At 36.6% G+C, this 27514-nt stretch overlaps 2 protein-coding genes across 2 annotated transcripts in view; both read left to right on the forward strand.

Annotated features, from left to right (window-relative positions):
* Positions 1–27376, forward strand: pimr197 (Pim proto-oncogene, serine/threonine kinase, related 197). The gene is made up of 21 exons (XM_087256231.1): positions 1–154; positions 1226–1579; positions 1933–2526; positions 2724–3266; positions 3770–3864; positions 3963–4013; positions 4119–4494; positions 4589–4759; positions 4917–5028; positions 5447–5490; positions 15665–15903; positions 18596–18599; positions 23051–23404; positions 23822–24415; positions 24613–25239; positions 25943–26037; positions 26136–26186; positions 26292–26667; positions 26762–26932; positions 27090–27201; positions 27280–27376. Exons 1-21 carry the CDS (start codon positions 106–108, stop codon positions 27290–27292), a joined length of 5025 nt encoding a protein of 1674 aa, XP_087112357.1. The 5' UTR covers positions 1–105; the 3' UTR covers positions 27293–27376.
* The window catches only part of drc11 (dynein regulatory complex subunit 11), a 174938-nt gene that overhangs the window by 133381 nt on the left and 14043 nt on the right, over positions 1–27514 (forward strand). The gene's annotated exons all lie outside the window — the stretch shown is intronic.

Raw genomic sequence — 27514 nt, forward strand, 5'->3', positions numbered from 1 at the left:
GGCCGAGGAACATTTCAGAATATCAGAAAACTGCACACTTGAACGGTAATCGAGCGAAAGCGAGAGAAAAAAACAGTTCACTGCGTTTTTTACCGCGTTTCTTTGATGCCAGTTTTGCCTTCTACTGACACATCAATGGCGAACAGCTCAACAGGTAAATTCTTGTTCATATTTACTAGTGTTCAAAAGTCTGATAGGCCTACCGTACTCTCCAAGCACAATGTCTATGTTCAGAAATCCAACATGGAGGCCAGCATCGTAATTCATAATTTAAGCGAAATGTCAAATTACATCTGAGCTCGTAGGCAGCCCACATTTACAGACATCCCAACCTGGCCTGGCGCCTCTGTTTCCGTATTATGTTTAACTTACGGACATCAACAAGGAACCACTGTGAATATGCAGGAGACTCCTGGCGCCTTAAATGTTAAAATAAAAACTGAAATAGTTATGGGTTTTTTTACCCGAGTTAAAACTGTAAGCTAAATACAGCCTATAGGCTTTGTCAAAGGAGTTTGAGTAATTAGACTTACCAATCCCTTTATATGATATTTTAAATGTAAAAATATATTTTAATGACAACAATAGATGCTAACTGAGAAACTAAAATCTGTCAATGCTATATGGTAATACATAATAACTATGTCTAGTCATGCATTGTTGATGTCGGTAACATTCACAATAAAAAAAGCTAAAAGTAATTTTATAAAAAAAAATAATTTGTATGTTTTTATGTGATACTAGTAAACATTTATTTAATTTAATGTATTGTAGTGTCTTTGTTTTTCTCAGCTGTTCAAAATAAAAAGAGCAGTGATGAAACTCCAATGACAATCTACTCTGATGAAACGTAGTAAATGGGCTGAGAAAATTACATCAACATAACATCAATAGATATGTAATAAACATATATTATAAGTATTATAATACAACGTTTAAATAATTATTATTTAAATATTATATTTTATAGTATATAATACTATTTACAATAGTATTATGTACAATTTTTTGTGGTTCCTGTTCATTCTGATCCTTATATTCAGTGTCCAAACTAAATAAATATCTTTAACCCTTCTCACACACACACACACACACACACACACACACACACACACACACACACACACACACACACAACTTGAAATTATAATTTTCATTGAAGTGTTTTACTTATAAGAGAAAGTGAAAATTGTAACATGAAATCTTTTTTTGTCATTGTTTTCAGAAACACAACCAAACAACAAGAAGAATAGCCTGTGTGCTTTCTTCAGAATGAAATGTTTGGCTTTACAAAAAGCCAATCGGCGTCGACGTCGAGGCAATAAAGTGTCTTTTTCACAGCCTCCGTCTGACACAGAACCCGTGGGTCCACAGCCAGGCCCATCAACAGATAATCTTCAGTCTGCTCTGTCCAGCTTTGAGTCTCAGGCTGTAGACGATCAGCGGGATCTTCTGCTTGGTCTGTCCAGCATCGAGCCTCTGGCTGTAGACGACAAGACTGATCTTCAACCTGGTCCATCCAGCAACAAGCCATCAAACTTTTCTGAAGGAAACAAAGCCAATCCAGAGCCTGCTGAAGGTGAGCCTAGTGTTTATATGCTGTTTTTCATACTTGTGTCAAGTAACCCTATATAGCATATGCTGCACAAATATTCTTTTTTGCATCTATCATGATCCGTGTCTAGATTCACAAACCTACGACAGAAAGGAACATACGTACAGAAAGACAACCTTCTTAAGTATTTCTACGACATCTTCAACATCGACATACCAGCGCACACACACACACACACACACACACACACACACACACACACACACACACACACACACACATAAGGTGATGTAATGTTTATTGTAAAATATTCAATAAATTAGTTCAAGTTAAAGAAAGTAATTGTAGTAACTGGCAATCTTTGTGGTTCTTTTCAGAAACTCAACCAAAAAGCAAGAAGAGCAGGCTTTGTGCATTCTTCAAGAACATATGGCTGACTGTACAAAAAGCCAATCAGAGTCAACGTCGAGGCAGTAAAGTGTTTCCTTTTCAGCCTCCGTCTGACACAGAACCAGTGGGTCCACAGCCAGGCCCATCTAACTTCAAGACAACATCTGTACAAGATTTGTCTGGTCTTCAGCCTGCTCTGTCCAGCTTCGAGTCACTGCCTGTAGATGATCAGCATGATCTTCAGCTTGGTCTGTCCGGCCTTGAGTCTCTGGGTGTAGACAATCAGACTTATCTTGAGTCTGGTCTGTCCAGCCATGAGCCTCTAGATGCAGACGATCGAACTGATCTTCAGCTTGGTCTGTCCAGCCATGAGCCTCTAGCTGTAGACGATCGAACTGATCTTCAGCTTGGTCTGTTCAGCCATGAGCCTCTAGCTGTAGACGATCAGAGTGATTTTCAGCTTGGTCTGTCCGGTCTTAAGTCTCTGGCTGTAGACGATCAGACTCATCTTCATTTTGGTCCAACCAGCAATATGCCAGCAAACTCTGAAGCTAACCCAGCCAATCCAGAGCCAGCTAAAGGTGAGCATAATGTCAATTTATTGCTGTTTCACACTTGTAAAGTAACCCTATAAAGTCATGTATTTATTTATGCACTTCATGGTATCTTTGTTAGTTTTAAAATGATAAAATTTATTTATTTTTGGTAGATAATCTTTGTATATGACTTCTGATTTTGGGTGACATTTTCTAACTTTTTTTGTGTCTGGGATTTCTAGAAAAAACAACAACAAAGAAGAAGAGGAGTGTCTATACATTCTTTAAAAAACTGTGGCTACACAAGAAGCACAATGTGGTTAATCCACAGCCAGACAAAGGTTCAGCTGCTTCAAAGCCAAATCCACACACTCCTCAGCAAGATCAACCAACATCTGAGCCAGACCCACCAACATCTGAGCCAGACCAACCCATTCCTGAGTCAGAGCCACAAACATCTGAGCCAGACCCACCAACATCTGAGCCAGTCCCACCAACATCTGAGCCAGACCCACCCATTCCTGAGCCTGATCCACAAACATCTGAGCCAGATCCACCAACATCTGAGCCAGATCCACCCATTTTTGAGCCACATCCACCTGTTGCAGAGCCTGATTCACAGATTCCTGAGCCAGTAGTTAAATTTGATCTGGATGATCAAACAGACAATTTCTCAGAAGATTCCCAGCCTTTTTTGCCCAAGATTGCTCGAGCTGCTCCCAAGCACAAACGTCTTGGAGACAAAAAATGGTTGAGAACCACTGCATCGCCAGGTCCATCTAATCGTGAGTGTTTTAACTTTTCTTGTTCATTTACTGATTGTTTTTATTTTTCCTAGGAACTTTGTGTATTTATACATTTATACATCTGTACTGTACAAATAATCTTGATCCACTTTTATTATTTTCCTAATTCCCTGTTGGAATATGACTGCAAAGAAAGTGATTTTCATGTTTGTTTGTTTGTTTTTTTGGTTTTGTCTGAACTTCAAAATTTAATTATATTTACTCTTATTATGTAAGATTATAAATGTCAAATATAAACACACTCAAACATCCATTCAAAATTTAGCTTCAGCCTTAATTCGACACATCAGATCAGACCAATCAAGTCTTTTCAGGCTTAAGCCATGGTCATAATGCACTTGTCAAGATTTTAAAACTTATTTAAGAACTGTAGATTTATTACTAGAAGTTGTAACTAATCTCTGCAGGACTGTGGTGTAAAGTTAGACACAACTCTATTATTTTTTTTGGTAAAAGTATTGACTTTTTGTGCTTTTTTGCAGTTCCATTTTCTGCAGTTTATGAAATTGGAGAGAAGCTTGGAAGCGGAAGCTTCGGTGATGTGTTTGTGGGGATCCACAAACAAAATCAGCAACAGGTTCAATACATATTAGTGCTCACATTTCATGTCTATATTTCTTAATTTCCGAAGTTTACCCCTCATTAACATCTTTTATTTCATTTTCTTTTTTGCAGGTTGCCATCAAATTCGTGAACAAGTTAAAAACAGACCAGTATATCACAGTTGTAAGTTGGCAGTAAACATAATGCACATATTTAAATCCAAATAATACAAGTGCAATGTGATGTTGAAACATACCTAACCTTCTGTTGTTGAACTATTTTCTCCAGCCTGGGCTTTACGAGCCAATGTTGGCAGAAGTGGCATTAAACCTGCTGCTAAATCAACAGCCGATAAGCCCTTACGTTGCGCACATGATAGACTGGTTTGATGAGGAACAACGGTACATACTCATCATGGAGTATTCACAACCCAGCGAGAACTTGCTCACGTTTATCAGTCGCAAAAGGCCAATGAAGGAATTTGAGGCACGAGGCCTGTTGTACCAAGTGTTGCTCGGAGCCAAGCACTGTCTGGACAGAGGTGTCTTCCATCGTGACATCAAGTTAAACAACTGTGTGATCAACACCGAGACACAACAAGTCAAACTGATAGACTTTGGCTGTGGTGAACTCCTTAAAAGTGTCTATGTGGGTGGATTTACTGGTGAGTTGCATTTGGATTTGTGTGCATATAAATATGAAATTGATAAGTTGAAATGTATGCTTAAGCTGAATATGTGTTGTATATTTATGAACAGGAGGATGCTGCCCACCAGAGTATGTTGCAACCCTAACATATCGGGCGGACCCAACAACGGTGTGGTCGCTGGGCTACCTGATGTACAAAACGATGTGTGGCTTTTACCCCTTTAAATCACTAGAAGACATGCAGAACTGCAGTCTGACTTTTCCGTTCGGCATATCCAGTGGTAAGAAAACACTACAGGACCAATAACACAATGGCATTAACAACACACAACGTGTAAAACACACACTCCTTTTCATAACGCAAGCTACATGTTTCAAAACCAATTTTCAAGCATGAAACTCTCAGTAACTAACCAGCTCTCTTGTGAACACTTGCAGCATTCCAGGATTTGGTCTCGAGATGCCTGATTTGTGATCCAACCAAGAGAATCACTGTAGATGACATCTTAAAGCACGAGTGGTTTCAGCAAATGCCAGGAGCAGGAGTCAGGTATTGTTTCTTAGGAGATGATGACAGAAATCAATTTCTAAACGTAACCATCATGACCTTCAACTTTTTTTTTTTCCAGCAAAACTTCATGAACCAGCGTTGAAACAGTCTTCAAGCAAGCAAAGTCCAAAGGGATATCTCCTCTTTTAATAAAGAAGAATATTACAGATGTTTTAGCTCAGTCTAAGGTCCTTGTTGATTGTCTTGCAAGTCAATAGTTACTGCTTTTTGAGATTTGAGACATCCAAACAAATCCAAATCAATAGTGGCTCCTGACGGTACACTTCTTATACAGCGAAATGGTCTGTGCAAGAGATGATTTAGAATATTTTCAGCTGTATACATATAGGAGTAATTTAAAAATGTAATTGTGCCTCTTAGTGTAATCTTAAATGTTTATAATGGTTGTCGTATCCAGGATCCGCATTCTGTATAACACACTGAACCGGCCTGATCTGGCCAGTAACAATCCAGCTCCAGGCCATCAGGCGGTCCTTCATGTCGTTCCCTGCTGAATATAACACATTGCTGTCGCAAACACATGTAACCCCCATAGCAGATCTAAACAGGTGGAGCTGGGGTGGAGGAGGGAAAAGATTTGTAGCACTAAAATGCATTTAAATGTTGAGGCAACAGTAACCAAATCACTTGCGCCAAGTAGTTGATAACATAGCAGGTGAATAACTTTATATTTCTTTCATGACAACACTGAGAGATTTAGTAGGATAATTAATTATGTATATGGCAATGTTGATGTGTTTGGTCTTGGCAGCATTGATCTACACAACGTCGCGAAACAAAAAGAGTAACTATTAGTAACTTCCATTACATGAATCACTAAGGACCTCAGATTCAGCTAAAAATGTTGGCATGGGGGTGTAAATTAACAGCTAGTTGAATGTTTGGTGAACGATCCCTTTAAAGGACTCAGACTCACCAAGCTGATGGTCAACAAACCTGAGAATTGAAAGAACGAAGAAAGAAAAGTCTAAAAAAAAAAAAAAAACTTTGATGTGAGATTATAATGACTGTATCGGTCAGCTCCTCAATAAAGCCATATTTTTTTATTTTATTTGAGTGACATCAGTTATTAAATATAAAAAAATTTTCGACAGTTTTTACTAATGACAATATCTCCAAATTGAGGTTTGTGCCAGGTTTATCTCACTTCTGAGTACAAATTTGTGCACAGAACATGGTAAAAATGTACAAGCACACATACACACGTGCTTACTATAGACCTAATGATTTTATACTGTACATTATTTACCATACTGTATTTTGTATATTGTTAACATCACGTAATTAACATTTAATTGACATTTTGTCCCAATCACATTAACTTTACAAGGGACACACACATACACACAAGTTGTCTTTATTAGGGTTTTCCTACTTAGTCTGTTTGTTTTAGTTTTTCTCTATTGCTTTGGCTCTATTTAAAAAAAAAATATTTTTCAAAACAATAAGTTTAGATCTCTGAACATTTAGCTTATTGTTCACTTCAGAGCAGCATTTCTTATTGGTTTACAGGGTTTTTTTTACAATCACTATTAGCTAGTTTCCACTGACTGGTACAGTATGGTACGGGTCGGTACGGGTCACCTTTATCAGGAGTGCGTTTCTACTACCAAGGGTACCCTTTTGGTGGGCGTGGTGTATGACAGAAAGTTTCAGTCGACGTCATTTTCACTCGAGAAAATGTCTACAGTAAAGCTATACGGGTCGTTTACATATAATATGACAAGCACTTCTCACAAAACAGACACTTTATACACATAAATACTTCTGTATAGTCCCACAGTCAGAGCAAACCTCTCATCTGAGTCTGTAATCTTCAGCAGCACATGTAGCCTCTGTTATAACTAGTTCATAATAGTCTAAAAGATGACGATAATAGTTAAACACTGAACACTTAACACACCACACACAGACTCTTCTATACCCCTCACTGCACACCATCAATATGTAGCATGCACTGCACTTTAACCAATCCATACTTGAAACAATACTGCCTACAACTATGTGGACACCTATTCATTGTATATATCGCTGTCAATTTTACATTGTCGTTGTATTTGCACTGTCATTGTATTTGCACTGTCTGTATTTTGCACTGTCATTGTATTTGCACTGTCTGTATTTTGCACTGTCATTGTATTTGAGAGGGGTCTCAGCTTGCATTGTAAAGGCTGCATCCAGATACTATTGTTGTATTTGCACTGTCATTTTATTTGCACTGTCTGTATTTTTCACTGTTGTTGTATTTGCACTATCTGTATTTTGCACTGTCTGGAGCCAGCACCTGAGCTTTACACTTATCATAGCACACGTGTTGCTAATGATGTGACAATAAAAGTGATTTGATTTGATTTTAACATGGCAGTTTGTTCGCATTTGCTAAAAAAATGTGCTTCTTTTTCCCAGCTTCTCTTTTGTTTTTTCACTCTTCAGTCTCGGGTTTCAAAAGCACGTCAGTAATCAAGCTCACGTTATTATCATCAGCTTAAGAAGTTTACGAAACCGCTCAAGCTTCAGACTGGCTTGTAAAAAACTAAGGGGCACAGGGTAAATCTGCTCTTCTTTTCTGGCATTGTGGCTTATTATCCAGATGACGACAAGGTTTGTTTGAGCCCAGGATAACCATGGCCCGTTATTATATGTATATATATTTACGCTGTAAAAGATCTCTCGGCTGTGTATTTAAAACATAGTGGCTCTTTTATTGTCATTCAGTTATTATTTTTTTGCTATCCTTTCTGGTGTTTGGTACCCTTTCCAAAGGGGGCCGAAAAACTGGTATGGTACGGTTCAGTACGGTACGCCTTTTGACAGTAGAAAAGGCCATAAAAGCGTACCGAACTGTACCATACCACTCAGTGGAAATGGGCCATATGACAGTTTTTTCAACACGTTTAACTAGTTTTTTAAACTCTTAACACACCAACACCTAAAACAAACAATTTGCAAAACGGTTATTTTCATATTCAAACTCACACATTGTAAACTAAACCCCAAAGCTAATGTTCAAAATACAATAATAAACTAACACAATACACTTTGCCTAACACATGTTCTCTTCCAACAGAAACATTTAGTCAATCATAACACATTGAACAAAAAAAAAAAAAAACACTGAAACTGCATTGTTTTATGTGTCAGGCCTGCTCTTATCTTTGAAGCCTCTCTACATTTTGCAGGCATTTTGTTTCTTTTGCTGCAGAAATTCAATACAAAAAATAAACAACCATAGTAGCTTATAAAATGTACAGTTTATGTAAAAAAACGTAGACACTGAATTATATTTGCAAAATGACATTACTGTAAGATATCCAAACGGAAAAAGCACCGAAGTTGTAATAAAATACAGGGAATATATTTGTGTTTCAATTCACAATATGAACAGCTGTTCACTTTGACTTTAGCCTATATAAGTTCTGTTTAGAACATGATGTTATCTGTTCTGACGTACACTGTAAAAGCATTTGTAAACTTGACTATAAAATCACATTGTTTTGGTCTTGGTCAAGCTTGTGTGTAAAAGTAGTTCAAGCATTTTCAATTGGTGTTACCTGTATGCATTTTGTATCAAAGCAACAATAAATGTGTTAATTGTATAGCCTACAAAGATGGATGTTGTGCTAACCATGTTAAGAGTTTAGGAAACTTGTTACATGTATCGAAATAGCGATTGTAAAAAATAATAATAATAAATAAATAAACTGTAAGCTTTGCTTTTATTGTTGCTTGTGTGTAGACAGTAAGTGCATTTGTTTGTAGTTTAGACAAAAACTAATAGCATATGACTTGTTGATCAAAACTAATGAGTCAATTCTCATTTAAACGGTCAAACTTTTATTGACATTGCAAACATTGTATGTATGGTGTAAATGTGCGTATTCAAATGTTTAATAATTGTATGAATTGTTTTGAGTGTGATGGCTTACACGATAAAAAATGTTCGAAAAGTTGTGAAGAGTTTGACATTTTAAATCAGAATCAACTCATCAGTTTTGATCAATAAGCCATATGTAAAAAGTTTTGGTCCAAACTACAAACAGAACGATTTGCCAATCAATAAGAAATGCCAATCTGATGTGAAGAATAAATGAATTGTTCAGAAATCTAAACTTATTGTTTTGAAAAATAAAAATTTCAATCAAGAATTGAGCCAAAGCAATTGAGAAAATCTGTATTAGCAATATTTACAACTACAAAATATTTGATGCTGAAACATAGTTTGGACACAATACATTTATTTCAAATTAAGAAGTATTTACTGTTTATCTTTTATATCTTGAAGATGATATGATGAAATATATTTTAGTTATTGTTTCTTCAAAGGTTTTGTTTTTACTCTTATTAAACCAGTTCATTCATAAAACTGAATGAAAATTCAAATGACTTATAATACAAATATACGTTATTCCAAGAAAAAAAAAAGTTTAGTGTTGTCTCTGCACTACAAATAGATGAAAGTCTGACTTTTTAGAGTTCTTAATAGGTATAATCTTTTGTTTATCTGTTCAGGCACAGTAGAAAATTATGTCAAATAAGCACCGTACATATTACAGGTGCCGTGAAAATATGCACAGAATGTCACAGACACTGTGGGGTTAGAAAAACATAATTTAACAAAATGAATGCTTAATGTTTATTCAGTGATGATACATCCATGATGAAAGATAATGAACCAATACTGCAATACTGACCTTCATTCATTGACAAAGACAAAATGTTTTGTTTTAAATTTCGTTAAAGGGCACCAATGATGAAAACAGGGTTTCTGCAGACATCATGTCAAATTTAAGACTTTTTAAGTCTTTAAGAAAATTAAGTATTAAATTTAAGAACTATAATCACAATATCAAAAACACAGGAGAGAAAATGAAAAATCACAAAATTTATGGTAAAATAAAATTATTTAAATTGAACAGTGCTGAATACAGGTTAGATGCACTAATGAACTACAGGAAAAAACAAACAAACATTTTAAGGCTGATTTATACTTTCGCCTGGCGCCGCATCGCGCACCTTCGCTTTTATACTTGACGCGTTGACAGTTGTGATATTTTTATTATAACGACAGGGGCCTGTCAAAAGAAACAAGCAACAACAACAACAAAAAAACAATTAATGAGCATTAGATGTAGAGTTACATGGACATCGGAAAAAAGAATTTCTTTCTTTAAAATAGAATTCAAATCCCAGTTATTTTGAGGCCCACCATTACGTGACGTAAGAGTGCGGTTTCCCCCAGCCACCAAATTGATTGACAGATGTGTATTAACATGTCTCTGCATTATTGCATATGGCACATTTTACCAGAAACATACATTATCTGTCTGTAAAATAAAATAAAGTGAATAAAAACTATTTCAACCCAAAAATGGACTGATGGTTAATTTCTGTCAGTTGTATTGTAAAGGAATATGTCATTCATTTCGATCTCAGATTTGTTTTCCTTTATTAAAAAACATTTTACAAATGTACAAACCCTGTCATTGCACTTGTCCTCAGCCCAATTGAACCTACAGCTTTAATAGTTTAGTAATGCTAAAAACTGTTATTTAAAAGAAATAAACTTCAGAAATATCAAGTTTAAGTGCACAGACTTTTTATTTTTATATGTAATATTATCACATATTCCTAGCAGAAAATATTTAAAGAGCCGCAAAAACAAAACATAAAAAATGTTGGTGGTGGCTAACATTTAAAAAAATAAAATAAAAGTTATACACTCACTGGCCACTTTATTAGGTACACCTTACCAGTACCTGGTTGGACCCCTTTTGCCTTCAGAGCTGCCTTCATCCTTCTTGGCATAGATTTAACAAGGTACTGGAAACATTCCTCAGATATTTTGGTTCATTTAACATGATAGCATCATGTGTTTGCTGTAGATTTGTCGGCTGCACATCCATGATGCAAATCTACTGTTCAATCATATTCCAAAGGTGCTCTATTGGATTGATACTGAGGCTGTAGCGTTGACACAATGCTCAATTGGTACTAATGGGCCCAAATGTGCCAAGAAAATATCCCCCACATCGCTACACCATCACCACCAGCCCGAACTGCTGATACAATACAGAATGGATCCATGCTTTCTTGTTGTTCATGGCAAATTCTGACCCTACCATCTGAATGCAGCAGAAATCAAAACTCATCAGACCAGGCAACGTGTATCCAATCTACTATTGCTCAATTTTTGGTGAGTCTGTGCCAATTGTAGCCTCAGGGTGTACTCACACTATGTACAGTTGCCTTAAACCGGGCCGAGGCACATTTGTCTCCCCTCCTGTATCCCCCGTCAACCCGCACTCACAGCCTGAGCACGCTTACGTCATCGATGATGCGCTGTTCAGTTTAACAGAAAAGAAGCGCTCTCGCTCAGCACAGTAGAGATTTCTTTAGTTATATCATTTTAGTGGTTTGAGATGCAGTGACACGCAGTCAAATATTTTGCCTCACAGATCAGCCACTTTTGATGCTCATAAACAATCAAAGTCCTCGTGCTGCAGGTATTAGGGGGTTTGCTGAAGATGCAGCTATCGTGCAGTGAGGGGTTTGTGTCTTTAATAATCTACGACAGTTTGCGTTCATTGAACAGTTATAATTATTAATACATCCATATCAAACAGTCCCTTAAAGTCACGTCACACTACAAGTGTACCGTGCCTGAGCCCAAGTGAACTATGCTCTGGCACACCTCTTCCAACCGGGCCAGGGCCGGCCAACTGATCCACGCCTTAGCCCGATTTAGAGCACTCACACTTCTCAAACAATCCGCTCACTGGATATTTTCTCTTTTTCAGATCATTCTAGTAAACCCTAGAGATCAGCAGTTTCTGAGATACTTGGACCAGCCTATCTGGCACCAACAATCATGTCACATTCAATTAAATGACTTAAATTCTTTTTCCAGCTACTCATTCTGATGCTCGGTTTGAACTGCAGCAGATCATCTTGACAATGTATACATGCCTAAATGCGTTGAGTTGCTGCCATGTGATTGGCTGATTAAAAATTAGCGTTAACGAGTAATTGGACAGGTGGACACCTTATAAAAGTGGCCAGACCAAGAAACACACTGTGTCTATGACATACACATATTGCACCCATACGCTAATATGCATACACTTTCAATCATGGTCCGATTGCCAGCAAACAAATATCAGGGCTCGTAATTGCAACCATTATGGTCGCAATTGCGCCTGAAAATTAATCTATGTGACCTTATAATATACAAGTCAAATGTTGTATTCTTTATAGGCACCACAAAATGGGTCTCAGGTAAGATGAACCACCCACCAATCAACAATCATGCAGGCTCTACAGTTTACCTGCCCAATCTTCCCTCCTCCAGCAAACCGGATCCTGAAAGCATTTAAGGAGAAGAAAAGACACAAAAAGACCACCATCAAACATGAACCCCACTCACCCAAACAGTCACACCAAATGTTTACCCAAAACACAGTTCAGGGTGAACAAAATCAGTATATAAAACAGATTAACTATTTTGCGGTTTTGAACCTTCACGCATTTGTATGTTTTTTAGGACAGGACATTCCTTTTTCCAATACCCCTCATCAAAACAATAATGGCACACAGAATCAGGAATGGGTCTTGATGGTACATGTAACAATTTCTTTGCTTTAAACTCAGGTTTTTGAATATTTAATCTCAGTTCTTAAGTAGGATCATTCCTGCCCCTATTCATTTGATAATCACTCATCCACTTTTTATGCGTTACCACAAAATCATTGGCTAATACAGCAGCCTTACTCGCAGTTGCTGGCTTATTTTTATTAATGTACGTGGAAATGAATTCTGAAACAATATTCTTGAGCTTTTCAGTAAGGATCAATTCCCGCAACCGCTCAAAAGTGCAAAAATTAGAGGTTAAACACCAGCAAACGAAATGGGTAGCCAATTCGCAAAGGACTTCAACATAAGTTTGTCTATCATTTTTTTCTAAGTATGAAAATGTATACGATACGCCTCAGAAACTAATTCAAACACTTTTAGAACTGCAGATTTTATTTTTTCACAATCCCTACGATCTTCCACTGAAAGCGCAGTATAAGCCTCTTGAGCTTTTCCCACAAGCCCCGACTGCAACATAATTGTACGGTCAGCACTTGGCCCCACTCATTCATCAGCTACACTTTCGAATAAAGAAAAGAAAGCATCAGGATCTTTTTCATTAAACTTCGGTAGCAACTTTAAATTGCTTACAAAATCACCTGCTCGATTTCATTCTCTGAGGGTCTCCCATCAGCCATGACAGCCAACAGGTTCCCCAACGGAGAACCAACAATATTTTCCAACAGAATCATCCCAAAAAGACTAGAAAAAACTTACCCAAATACAGTACTAATGAATACTTACGACTTAGATCTAAACTTCGGACATAAGCAATCGGCTCATAATCAAATATTCCCCTAACTAACCCACATGTCCCACTGACTAAACTTACCTAACTCTTCTGTGTTTTCCCAAGAGTCAAGCCTCTTTAAGCAGCTGATACCACTGGTGCACAGCTGAACTGTTGGTCCAGAAATGCAACCCCGGCGGTGCACTCAACCTAGGAAAACACCAAAAATAAAAAGTAAAAATTGATAACCTCTCAGGGGATTACCATATAAATAATAAAATATTATAATATAAAATATCATAAAATGTTATGAGTCGAACTTATCTGTCCAAAGCCAAATTAATGCTCTGCTCTGCCTAAACACGCACCCACAACATTTAATGTGATCTTTTATATATTATATATGTTCCATGTATGAATACATAAACCATGTTCATTGTGAAAAAAAAACAATTCCTTTATTTTGTCCCAGCACAAAATTATTAAGGTACCTTATTTGTTTTCACAGGTGGTTCATTCCACTGTGCTGACTCTAGATTAAATAAAGGGACTAAGCCAAAAAATAACATTTTGATGAATGTTTTGACAAATATAAGGAGATTAAACAAAAAACAAATAAGTTGTCTCTTCAGCTTAAATCTCAAGAATTGTGTTGATTTAGCTCATTTTTAAATTGTAGTTAGAACAAGCAGCAAAAAGTCCTTTTTACTTAGTACAGGTCAGAAAAAGACTGTTGATAATCCTTACATTATTATCATTATTGAACCTTGAATACATTTTACAAATGTATTTAACAAACATTTATATAATATTATTTATTTAATAATAACAAATAATATTTATTTAATTAGCAAAAAAGGTGTTCATGGACCATTTTTATTTTTTCAGTGTACTAAATTTGTTTAAATGAAACATATCTAAAACAAATGTAGTGCCTTGAAGTCATTTGAAATGTTTATATAGTTTAGTCTTTTAGTACATTTTTAGGTAACACTTTAGTATAGGGACCAGTTTTCACTGTTAACTTCTTGTTTATTAACATGGTTGTTATTAAGAGAGAGTTCACCCAAGAGTGAACATTTTTGTACTTTCTGTCTACTCACACTCAAATGATTTTAAACATGTATACATTTTAATTCTTCTGTTGAACACAAAATAAGTTACATTCAAAAATGTTGGGGGGGGAAACAGCCATTGATATCCATAGTGGGAATAAAAAAACTGGACATCAATGGCTGTTTTTCTCTTCTTTTTTCCTCCTTACCTTCTTTGGTCTTTCTTTGTGCTTAATAGAAGAAAGAAACTTAAACTGGTGTTTGGAAAAAGTGGATAACTAAAAAAAAAAAATCTAATTTTTGGATGAACTTTTAACATATATTTACTGTTTATTAATACTTATAAAGTACATATTCTACATGATCATAATGTGCATCCCTTGTAAATTACTAAATGATTTAGGCAAAATGCATAGTTAATAGTTCAAATTTAATCTTAAAATAAAGTATGAAGAACCAAAAACAGTTGTGCCATACTGTTTCTACTGTCAGTCAACTTCACCATATGCAATACTTTTTCTGTAGATGTTCAAAAATGTTTTACTATGAAAATTAATAGTGGGTTTTCATTAATTAATCCAACATATACAAGTTTTTTTTAATGATCAAAATAATGATCTACTTATAATTTACAACTGTGATTAGCAACAAAAGATTTTCATTCATTATAATTTTCATTTAGTCTTCAAGGTTTATTTTTATCCTACCATAACAGGTCAATTTATTTATCTTCTTCATGTATTTGAATTCCAGTAGTGGCTGCATATGGTTGTCTTTGATAACTTCAGAGTGCTGTAAAGTGCAAAACTGTATTGAAATAAAATAGATTGTTGCTGGATTTCTAAATTAAAACACATTCGGGGAGGTCTAACAACTTTTATTTAATTACGTTACTAAAAAGATCATAAAATATACTAAAAGACACTAAAATCTTTATTCCAAACCCTCAAGAAGTTTTGAATATTATTGTATTCAGAACATGACATGACTGATTCGGGTGGTTCTACTGTTAAAATAGATACTTTATTTGCTGTGTACTTTATTTTACTAATACTTTATATTACTGTGTGTATAAAAAAACACATCTTTTTATTTGAAATAGATACCAAAGTAGCACATCTGGCCTTTTAACCAATTATACTTTAAATTTCTACACTAAAACATAAGAGCTAAAGCTAACTAATGTGTCTTTTGTGTTCAGCTCTGTGGAAGGAACTGCTTCAAGCACACGGTGCTCTACTGGACCCTAAACTGGACCTGAGCTCTTTAGCTAAAGTTACTGATGGTTACACACAGGGACACATTCTTCAGGCCATCCAAACCATCCTAATCCCCCACCGCCTGGAGCTGCAGGCCAAGAGACCCCTCACTGCAGTGGAGTTCATCCCTCCTCTCGCAAGACAAGACCCTGTCTATAAAGAAGAGGAAGAGAGCTTTAAGGTCAGAGAGTTTCTAATGTTTGCTGGGGGAGCGCTTATCACCACCCTGAAATTATAAGGTTTTATCTGCATTATAAGCGATATTTGCATTTATGATAGCAGAAAGGATGCTAAATGAAATAAAATGACTGAAAATCTAAATGTACAGTTTCAAAGTCAAGTGAGGATTGCAGGAAACATGCAGATAGAACAGGATACCTAAAAAATCCCTTTCAGTTTGAGAGGGGTCTGGCTGCAGACTCGGTGCAGTGCAATTTGAGCTGCATCCAATGCTTTTTAATGCGCTCACCTAACCCCACCCCTAACCCTACCCATCACAGTGACATCACTCGCTCCATTTAGTGCACTGAGTCTGACATTGCATAGCGGAGTGATGCAATCTCAGCTTGCATCATAAAGGCTGCATCCAGATACTTTTGTTCAGATTGAGATTATAAGGTTTTCTTATCTTGCTAAATATTAATTAAAGCCTTAATATTCAAGAAACACAAACAATTTCATTCTTTCTTTATAAATAATTCACTTATTATAAAATGTATTACGCTATAATTTAATTTTTAATAATTCAGTCATTAGTGTTAAAACAAAATTACTGTTGAACCAAAATGTAACACTGATATGCATGAGAAAGTTATAAATATTGCAGTTATTCAGAGGTTTAAGAATCATTTGTTTAATTATTCTGATTAAGACAGAAAGCAGCTACTATAATATATATACAGTACACTCATCAGCCACTTTATTTGGTGCACCTGCCCAACTGCTTGTTAACACAAATTTCTAACCAGCCAATCACATTGCAGCAACTCAATGCATTTAGGCATGTAGAAATGATCAAGACGATCTGCTGCAGTTCAAACCGAGCATCAAAATGAGGAAGAATGGCCCCTAGCGTCTGTCACTAGAGCACCTTAGGAGGTCAGAGGAGTGACGTTTACCTGCACAGCACTTACTAGCTGGACTCCGTTACACAGACATCGTCAGATCGCTGCAGTTCAAACCAAGCATCAGAAAAGGAAAGAAAGGTGATTTAAGTGACTTTGAACGTGCCATGGTTGTTAGTGCCAGACAGGTTAGTCTGAGTATTTCAGAAACGGCTGATCTACTGGGATTTTCATGTACAACCATCTCTAATGTTTACAGAGAATGGTTTGAAAATAAGAAAATATCCAGTGAGTGGCAGTTATGTGGGTGCAAATGCCTTGTTGATGCCAGAGCTGATAGAAAGACAACAGTAACTCAAATGAACACTCGTTACAACCGAAGTATGCAGAAGAGCATCTCTAAACGCACAACGCATCCAACCTTGAGGTGAATGGGCTACAGCAGCAGAACACCACACAGGAAAGAACAGGAACCCAGGTTACAATTCACACAGGCTCACCAAAACTGGACAATAGAGGATTGAAGAAACATTGCCTGGGCTGATGAGTCTCGATTTCTGCTGTAACATTCAGATAGTGGGGTCAAAATTTGGTGTCAACAACATGAAAGCATGGATTCTACCTGTCTTGTCTTTATAGCTCAGGCTGCTGGTGGTGGTGTAATGGTGTGGGGGACATTTTCTTGGCACGCTTTGGGCCCATTAGTACCAATTGAGCATCATGCCAATGTCACAGCCTAGATGTACCCATCTTCTGATGGCACCTTCCAGCAGGATAACGTACCATGCCATGATGCGTGAATCATCTCAGACTGGTTTCCTAAACATGACGATGATTTCACTGTACTCAAATGGCCCCCACAGTCACCAGATCTCAATCCAATCAAGCACATTTGAGATGTGATGGAACGGGAGATTCACATCATGGATGTGCAGCCAACAAATCTTCAGCAACTGCATGATGCTATCACATCAATATGGACAAAAATCTCGGAGGAATATTTCCAGTACCTTGTTGAGTCTATGCCACGAAGAATTAGGGCAGTTCTGATGGTAAAAAGAGGGGTCCAACCTAGAACTAGTAAGGTGTATCTAATAAAATGGCCGGTGTGTGTGTGTATAAAATAATTAAAGCTATGCAACTAATTTTTACCAACTTTAACAAAAAATGCATGTTAAATCTAGGGTTTTCAATTACAAAATGTCATTTTTCTAAATCCCCTTTCTAAATCTCTTTTTATATTACATTTTTCCCATTTCGACTGTTATTAGGCTATTCTCCTAAAAACTTCCTTCCCACTTGTCAACTAGCAATTAAGTGAAATCCAGCCCCCTGCCTGTGGCAGTTTAGTCTGCTCATTCCTCAACAAAACATCTGTCTGTGTTTCTGTGCATTATAAGTCACAGAATTCAGCTTTTTATTCAGTGAAAGTCAGGGGATTTGAAATTTGGCCTAGAGTGGGACTCTGTAAATCATCTCCATAGTGATGACGTGTAACTGCATCTTTTGGGTAAAATAACTCAACAGGCCTCTGAGATGATACTGGTTGGTTCTATTGTGTGCATTCAAAGTGCTGAGTTTAATGTTGTAGCTAAATAAAATAAAAAAGCTCCAAATGTGCACTTCTAAAATCATGTAATGTTTTGTATAGTTGCCACAAAATAGGAAAATTTGAATGACTCAAGATTGAAAAAAATGTCAGATAAATCCTTATAATTCCAAAATGATGATGATGGATAACGATGTTGGTGTATTGAGCTCAAGTTATGTGTATACTTCAACTGATATTATATTGTGTGTACTTGTAAGCATGGTACAGCCGGACACCTCTGGGCAAAAAACGAGCACGAGCAGCTAAAGCCAGTGAAGAACAGGCAATTCTCAAGAAAGGGAAAACTAAAGGAGGAAAATTGCAAAAGAAAGGGAAGGAGGGGAAGAAGAAGAAGAAAAAGAAGTGAAAAGAGCCCTATTTAAAAAAATACAGGAGCAGTTTATGTTCTGTCCAGCAGAGGGCATTAGCACCTTTTACAAAAACCTGTGTTTAACTCAAAGTTGAATCCTTTTTATGGTTTCTCAGTGTCTTTTGGTTTAAATGATGTCTTTCCTCAGGTTCAGCTGTTGACTCTTTATAAAATTTCTTACCTGAATTAAGCATCTAAAGGATTTTGGATTACTATTGTAGTTTTTTATTGTGAAAAAGGGATTTTGTGTATGAATGCTTGCACATGTCAGAATGTTCCACACTGAAACTGAGACTGGATTAGTTCAAACTTTCTCATCATTGTGTAGAGCACAAGTGCAAAGCTGGGCCTATTGTTTAATACATATTCTGCATGTGATCTACTTTTATTTTGTCATTTATTAAAATGTGAGTGCAATTAATAAAGGACAGTTCTGGACTCTGGAATGATGCACATTTACTTATTTACATTTTACATTTACTCCGTTACATTTACCATAATAACATTTTATTTTTGGACACTTAACACACATGTGAGAATGTGTATTATAGGGAGAAAAAAGCTGAACACTTTTTATGATCAAGGATTTTCAGGAAAAGTGGATTTTAATGTATATAATTAAAGATTTACTTTATATAATGTGACAAAGTTGTACAATGAGCTTGGCTGCAGTTAGTGTAGTTCAGAACAATAGTGAAAATGGGCAAAGAGACAGTCCATCCAAAAATGAAAATCTATCATCTATTACACATCACTGTGCAACTCTAAACATGTATCTGTTTATTTCTTCAGCTGAATACAAAGTTGATCCATTGGAAATCAGTAGAAATCAAAATGTTAGAAACCAATATTCATTCATTCATTTTCTTTTCAGCTTAGTCCCTTTATTAATTTGGGGTCCCCACAGCGGAATGAACCGCCATCTTATCCAGCATTTGTTCCATCCAGCGGATGCCCCTCCAGCCACAACCCATCACTGGGAAACACCCATTCACATCATTCACACACACACACTATGGACAATTTTAGCTTGCCCAATTCACCTGTACCTCATGGCTTTGGACTTGTGAGGGAAACCAGAGCACCCGGAGAAAACCCACGCGAACACAGGGAGAACATGCAAACTCCACACAGAAATGCCAACTGACATAGTCGGGGCTCGAACCTGCAACCTTCTTGCTGTGAGGCGACTGTGCTACCCATTGTGCCACCATAACGCCCCAGCTACTATTATTCTTTAAAATATTTAATTCTTTCTTAAACAGAATGTGTTTGAAAAGACGCAAGTTAAATAAATTATGGCAATTCTCATTTTTAGGGAAATCAGCATGAAAAGAAGTAAAGATTGTTGTTTTTTCCCCATATTGTGACAAACATCTAAACAAAATAAGTAGGGTGGTGGATGACTTGTCTTTTGGAAACTGATTGGATTGTTGAAAGATGGATGTTGCAAACAAAATGGAGAAAAATTGATGACTGTATGAACGCAGTGCAGAATGAGACACGGTCTGATAGCCCCACATTAAAGAACCATTAGTCCCGTCTTAAAGGCATTCCAAGTGACCAAAAGTGAAGAAAAGTCATTTTAAGAGAGGAGGAAACATCCAATTTGATTAAAGATTATGAGAGTGGGGTGACAGACTGGCTCAGTGGTTAGCACTGTCACCTCACAGCAAGAAGGACGTTGCTTCGAGTCCCGACTGGGTCAGTTGGTATTTGTATGTGGACTTTGATCATGGAGCAGGCTCATTCCGTGTTCGCATGGGTCTCCTCTGGGTGCTCCATTTCCCCCACAGTCCAATGACATGCAGTATATAGGTGAGTTGAATAAACTAAATTGGCTGTAGTGTACTGCAAGTGTGTGCATGTGAGAGTGTATGGGTCTTTCCCAGTACCGGGTTGCAGCTGGAGGGGCATCCTCTGAGTAAAATATATGCTGGATAAGTTAGCGATTCATTACGGCAACTCCTGATGAATAAAGCGACTAAGCTGAAGGAAAATTAATGAAAGAATTATGAGAGCAAATACAAATTTACAAAATACTGAAGTGCACAGATACATTGTTGATTAGGAGCACTAAAATCTACATCTAGAAATAAGAATAGTAAATTGATTTCATTTTGACTTTAAGCACTGAAAAAAATCTGTTAAATGCCTTCTCTGGCTTTTCAAAAGACGATGAGATTTTTACATAAAGTGAAAATGCACAGTTTCTTGTAAGGATTGAGGTAGAGCAATAGAAAATACAGTCATACCGTATAAATATAATGGAAACCTATAGAATGTCCCCACAATTTACTAAAACCAACAAACAAGTATATCTGTGCATGTGTGCATGCATAAAAAACACTTTTGTAAAAAAAAAAAAAAAAAAAAAAGTACCTTTCCTTTTTGTTTATGACATAAATTTGATGATCAACAAATCATTGCAGTAAATACCACTGATAAGCTGTCCTTTTGAAAGTGAAAGCTGATACAAGTAAAATTAAGTTATATTATTTAAAAATCATTTAGGGTAAATTATATTTATATTGTTTTGATTATGCTTTGTTAACCACAAATATGTCCATTTTGTTAATTTAGTGTGTTTAGTAAAGTTTATATATATATATATATATATATATATATATATATATATATATATATATATATATATATATGTATATATATATATATATATATATATATATATATATATATATATATATATATAAATATATATATATATATAAAGAAATAAAAATTAAAGGGGGGCTAATAATTCTGACTAATATATTTTTAAAATAATATATTTTAAACTGAAGAGTTGTTTCCTTGATAACGTTTTATTTAAATAAGTCTAAAAACCCAACCAAAAACTTAGTGATTTAATTATTGATTAATTGTATATCAATATTATATTATAAATATTGATTATTGATAATAGAGTTGAAGTTTCTCCACTTTGCTGACAATAGGAAAACATGTCAGAAATGTCAGTGACGTTTCAATTAACAGCCTTGACCGCATTATACGAAATTCGTTCGAAAGATTCCACGGATTCCATGACGTCACCGAGGCCGAGGAACATTTCAGAATATCAGAAAACTGCACACTTGAACGGTAATCGAGCGAAAGCGAGAGAAAAAAACAGTTCACTGCGTTTTTTACCGCGTTTCTTTGATGCCAGTTTTGCCTTCTACTGACACATCAATGGCGAACAGCTCAACAGGTAAATTCTTGTTCATATTTATTAGTGTTCAAAAGTCTGATAGGCCTACCGTACTCTCCAAGCACAATGTCTATGTTCAGAAATCCAACATGGACGCCAGCATCGTAATTCATAATTTAAGCGAAATGTCAAATTACATCTGAGCTCGTAGGCAGCCCACATTTACAGACATCCCAACCTGGCCTGGCGCCTCTGTTTCCGTATTATGTTTAACTTACGGACATCAACAAGGAACCACTGTGAATATGCAGGAGACTCCTGGAGCCTTAAAATGTTGTCTTAAGAAATATAAAATAAAAACTGAAATAGTTATGGTTTTTTACCCGAGTTAAAACTGTAAACTAAATGCAGCCTATAGGCTTTTCTCAAAGAAGTTTGAGTAATTAGACTTACCAATCCCTTTATATTTTAAATGTAAAAATATATTTTAATGACAACAATAGATGCTGACTGGGAAACTAAAATCTGTCAATGCTATATAGTAATACACAATAACTATGTCTAGTCATGCATTGTTGATGTCGGTAACATTCACAATAAAAAAAGCTAAAAGTAATTTTATAAAAAAATAATTTGTATGTTTTTATGTAATACTAGTAAGCATTTATTTAATTTAATGTATTGTAGTGTCTTTGTTTTTCTCAGCTGTTCAAAATAAAAAGAGCAGTGATGAAACTCCAATGACAATCTTAGATCTACTCTGATTAAACGTAGTAAATGGGCTTAGAAAATTACATCAACATAACATCAATAGATATGTAATATACACACACATATATATATATATATATATATATATATATATATATATATATATATATATATATATATATATATATAATCATTATAAGTATTATAATACAACGTTTAAATAAGTATTATTTAAATATTATATTTTATAGTATATAATGTACAATTTTTGTGGTTCCTGTTCATTCTGATCCTTATATTCAGTGTCCAAACTAAATAAATATCTTTAACCCTTCTCACACACACACACACAACTTGAAATTATAATTATCATTAAAGTGTTTTACTAATAAGAGAAGGTGAAAATTGTAACATGAAATCTTTTTTTGTCATTGTTTTCAGAAACACAACCAAACAACAAGAAGAATAGCCTGTGTGCTTTCTTCAGAATGAAATGTTTGGCTTTACAAAAAGCCAATCGGCGTCGACGTCGAGGCAATAAAGTGTCTTTTTCACAGCCTCTGTCTGACACAGAACCCGTGGGTCCACAGCCAGGCCCATCAACAGATAATCTTCAGTCTGCTCTGTCCAGCTTTGAGTCTCAGGCTGTAGACGATCAGCAGGATCTTCTGCTTGGTCTGTCCAGCATCGAGCCTCTGGCTGTAGACGACAAGACTGATCTTCAACCTGGTCCATCCAGCAACAAGCCATCAAACTTTTCTGAAGGAAACAAAGCCAATCCAGAGCCTGCTGAAGGTGAGCCTTGTGTTTATATGCTGTTTTACATACTTGTGTCAAGTAACCCTATATAGCATATGCTGCACAAATATTATTTTTTGCATCATGTTTATCATGATCCGTGTCTAGATCCAAACTGATTGCTCAACAATGCCTTAAACACACACACACACGAAAAGTATGAAAGGTCACCGAGACTTTTTCACCTTCACAAACCTTCGACAAAAAGGAACATACGTACAGAAAGACAACCTTCTCAAGTATTTTTACGCCATCTCCAACATCGACATACCAGCACACACACACACACACACACACACACACACACACACACACACATAAGGTGATGTAATGTTTATTGTAAAATATTCAATAAATTAGTTCAAGTTAAAGAAAGTAATTGTAGTAACTGGCAATCTTTGTGGTTCTTTTCAGAAACTCAACCAAAAAGCAAGAAGAGCAGGCTTTGTGCATTCTTTAAGAACATATGGCTGACTGTACAAAAAGCCAATCAGAGTCAACGTCGAGGCAGTAAAGTGTTTCCTTTTCAGCCTCCGTCTGACACAGAACCAGTGGGTCCACAGCCAGGCCCATCTAACTTCAAGACAACATCTGTACAAGATTTGTCTGGTCTTCAGCCTGCTCTGTCCAGCTTCGAGTCACTGCCTGTAGATGATCAGCATGATCTTCAGCTTGGTCTGTCCGGCCTTAAGTCTCTGGCTGTAGACAATCAGACTCATCTTGAGTCTGGTCTGTCCAGCCATGAGCCTCTAGCTGTAGACGATCAGAATGATCTTCAGCTTGGTCTGTCCAGCCATGAGCCTCTAGCTGTAGACGATCGAACTGATCTTCAGCTTGGTCTGTCCAGCCATGAGCCTCTAGCTGTAGACGATCAGAGTGATCTTCAGCTTGTTCTGTCCGGTCTTAAGTCTTTGGCTGTAGACGATCAGACTCATCTTCATTCTGGTCCTACCAGCAATAAGCCAGCAAACTCTGAAGCTAACCCAGCCAATCCAGAGCCAGCTAAAGGTGAGCATAATGTCAATTTATTGCTGTTTCACACTTGTAAAGTAACCCTTTAAAGTCATGTATTTATTTATGCACTTCATGGTATCTTTGTTAGTTTTAAAATGATAAAATTGATTTATTTTTGGTAGATAGTCTTTGTATATGACTTCTGATTTTGGGTGACATTTTCTAACTTTTTTTGTGTCTGGGATTTCTAGAAAAAACAACAACAAAGAAGAAGAGGAGTGTCTATACATTCTTTAAAAAACTGTGGCTACACAAGAAGCACAATGTGGTTAATCCACAGACAGACAAAGGTTCAGCTGCTTCAAAGCCAAATCCACACACTCCTCAGCAAGATCAACCAACATCTGAGCCAGACCCACCAACATCTGAGCCAGACCAACCCATTCCTGAGCCTGATCCACAAACATCTGAGCCAGACCCACCAACATCTGAGCCAGACCAACCAACATCTGAGCCAGTCCCACCAACATCTGAGCCAGTCCCACCAACATCTGAGCCAGTCCCACCAACATCTGAGCCAGTCCCACCAACATCTGAGCCAGTCCCACCAACATCTGAGCCAGACCCACCCAGTCCTGAGCCAGATCCACCAACATCTGAGCCAGATCCACCCATTTTTGAGCCACGTCCACCTGTTGCAGAGCCTGATTCACCGATTCCTGAGCCAGTAGTTAAATTTGATCTGGATGATCAGACAGACAATTCCTCAGAAGATTCACAGCCTTTTTTGCCCAAGATTGCTCGAGCTGCTCCCAAGCACAAACGTCTTGGAGATAAAAAATGGTTGAGAACCACTGCATCGCCAGGTCCATCTAATCGTGAGTGTTTTAACTTTTCTTGTTCATTTACTGATTGTTTTTATTTTTCCTAGGAACTTTGTGTATTTATACATTTATACATCTGTACTGTACAAATAATCTTGATCCACTTTTATTATTTTCCTAATTCCCTGTTGGAATATGACTGCAAAGAAAGTGATTTTCTTGTTTGTTTGTTTGTTTTTTTGGTTTTGTCTTAACTTCAAAATTTAATTATATTTACTCCTATTACGAAAGATTATAAATGTCAAATATAAACACACTCAAACATCCATTTACAATTTAGCTTCAGCCTTAATTCGACAAATCAGATCAGACCAATCAAGTCTTTTCAGGCTTAAGCCATGGTTATAATGCACTTTTCACTCCATAGACTCCAAGCTCTGACCTGCTAATTTGTACTAAGTGAACACGTGAGAGCAATAGAAGATAAAATGTGACCTGTCACGTCAACTTGTTTTATCTTGTTCATCTTTTGTTTTATCACCCTTTTCACAGCTAAGTCAGACAGAATTTTGCCTGCTCAAACTCATGCTCAAGATTGCGACTTAATTTAAAAACTCTAGATTTTCAAAACTTATTTAAGAACTGTAGATTTATTACTAGAAGTTGTAACTAATCTCTGCAGGACTGTGGTGTAAAGTTAGACACAACTCTATTATTTTTTTTGGTAAAAGTATTGACTTTTTGTGCTTTTTTGCAGTTCCATTTTCTGCAGTTTATGAAATTGGAGAGAAGCTTGGAAGCGGAAGCTTCGGTGATGTGTTTGTGGGGATCCACAAACAAAATCAGCAACAGGTTCAATACATATTAGTGCTCACATTTCATGTCTATATTTCTTAATTTCCGAAGTTTACCCCTCATTAACATCTTTTATTTCATTTTCTTTTTTGCAGGTTGCCATCAAATTCGTGAACAAGTTAAAAACAGACCAGTATATCACAGTTGTAAGTTGGCAGTAAACATAATGCACATATTTAAATCCAAATAATACAAGTGCAATGTGATGTTGAAACATACCTAACCTTCTGTTGTTGAACTATTTTCTCCAGCCTGGGCTTTACGAGCCAATGTTGGCAGAAGTGGCATTAAACCTGCTGCTAAATCAACAGCCGATAAGCCCTTACGTTGCGCACATGATAGACTGGTTTGATGAGGAACAACGGTACATACTCATCATGGAGTATTCACAACCCAGCGAGAACTTGCTCACGTTTATCAGTCGCAAAAGGCCAATGAAGGAATTTGAGGCACGAGGCCTGTTGTACCAAGTGTTGCTCGGAACCAAGCACTGTCTGGACAGAGGTGTCTTCCATCGTGACATCAAGTTAAACAACTGTGTGATCAACACCGAGACACAACAAGTCAAACTGATAGACTTTGGCTGTGGTGAACTCCTTAAAAGTGTCTATGTGGGTGGATTTACTGGTGAGTTGCATTTGGATTTGTGTGTATATTAATATGAAATTGATAAGTTGAAATGTATGCTTAAGCTGAATATGTGTTGTATATTTATGAACAGGAGGATGCTGCCCACCAGAGTATGTTGCAACCCTAACATATCGGGCGGACCCAACAACGGTGTGGTCGCTGGGCTACCTGATGTACAAAACGATGTGTGGCTTTTACCCCTTTAAATCACTAGAAGACATGCAGAACTGCAGTCTGACTTTTCCGTTCGGCATATCCAGTGGTAAGAAAACACTACAGGACCAATAACACAATGGCATTAACAACACACAACGTGTAAAACACACACTCCTTTTCATAACGCAAGCTACATGTTTCAAAACCAATTTTCAAGCATGAAACTCTCAGTAACTAACCAGCTCTCTTGTGAACACTTGCAGCATTCCAGGATTTGGTCTCGAGGTGCCTGATTTGTGATCCAACCAAGAGAATCACTGTAGATGACATCTTAAAGCACGAGTGGTTTCAGCAAATGCCAGGAGCAGGAGTCAGGTATTGTTTCTTAGGAGATGATGACAGAAATCAATTTCTAAACGTAACCATCATGACCTTCAACTTTTTTTTTTCCAGCAAAACTTCATGAACCAGCGTTGAAACAGTCTTCAAGCAAGCAAAGTCTAAAGGGATATCTCCTCTTTTAATAAAGAAGAATATTACAGATGTTTTAGCTCAGTCTAAGGTCCTTGTTGATTGTCTTGCAAGTCAATAGTTACTGCTTTTTGAGATTTGAGACATCCAAACAAATCCAAATCAATAGTGGCTCCTGACGGTACACTTCTTATACAGTGAAATGGTCTGTGCAAGA

Source organism: Danio rerio, chromosome 6, assembly GCF_052040795.2.
Source record: "Danio rerio strain M-AB ecotype USA chromosome 6, GRCz13ab, whole genome shotgun sequence".
In the NCBI taxonomy this organism is placed as follows: Eukaryota; Metazoa; Chordata; class Actinopteri; order Cypriniformes; family Danionidae; genus Danio; species Danio rerio.

What these genes read in the sequence shown, in the direction of transcription:
- pimr197 (XM_087256231.1), top strand. Translation starts at nt 106, where the DNA reads ATGCCAGTTTTGCCTTCTACTGACACATCAATGGCGAACAGCTCAACA. An exon ending in ATCGCCAGGTCCATCTAATC is followed by an intron (nt 25,240 to 25,942) that starts GTGAGTGTTTTA and finishes GCTTTTTTGCAG; the next exon opens with TTCCATTTTCTGCAGTTTAT. An exon ending in CTATGTGGGTGGATTTACTG is followed by an intron (nt 26,668 to 26,761) that starts GTGAGTTGCATT and finishes ATTTATGAACAG; the next exon opens with GAGGATGCTGCCCACCAGAG.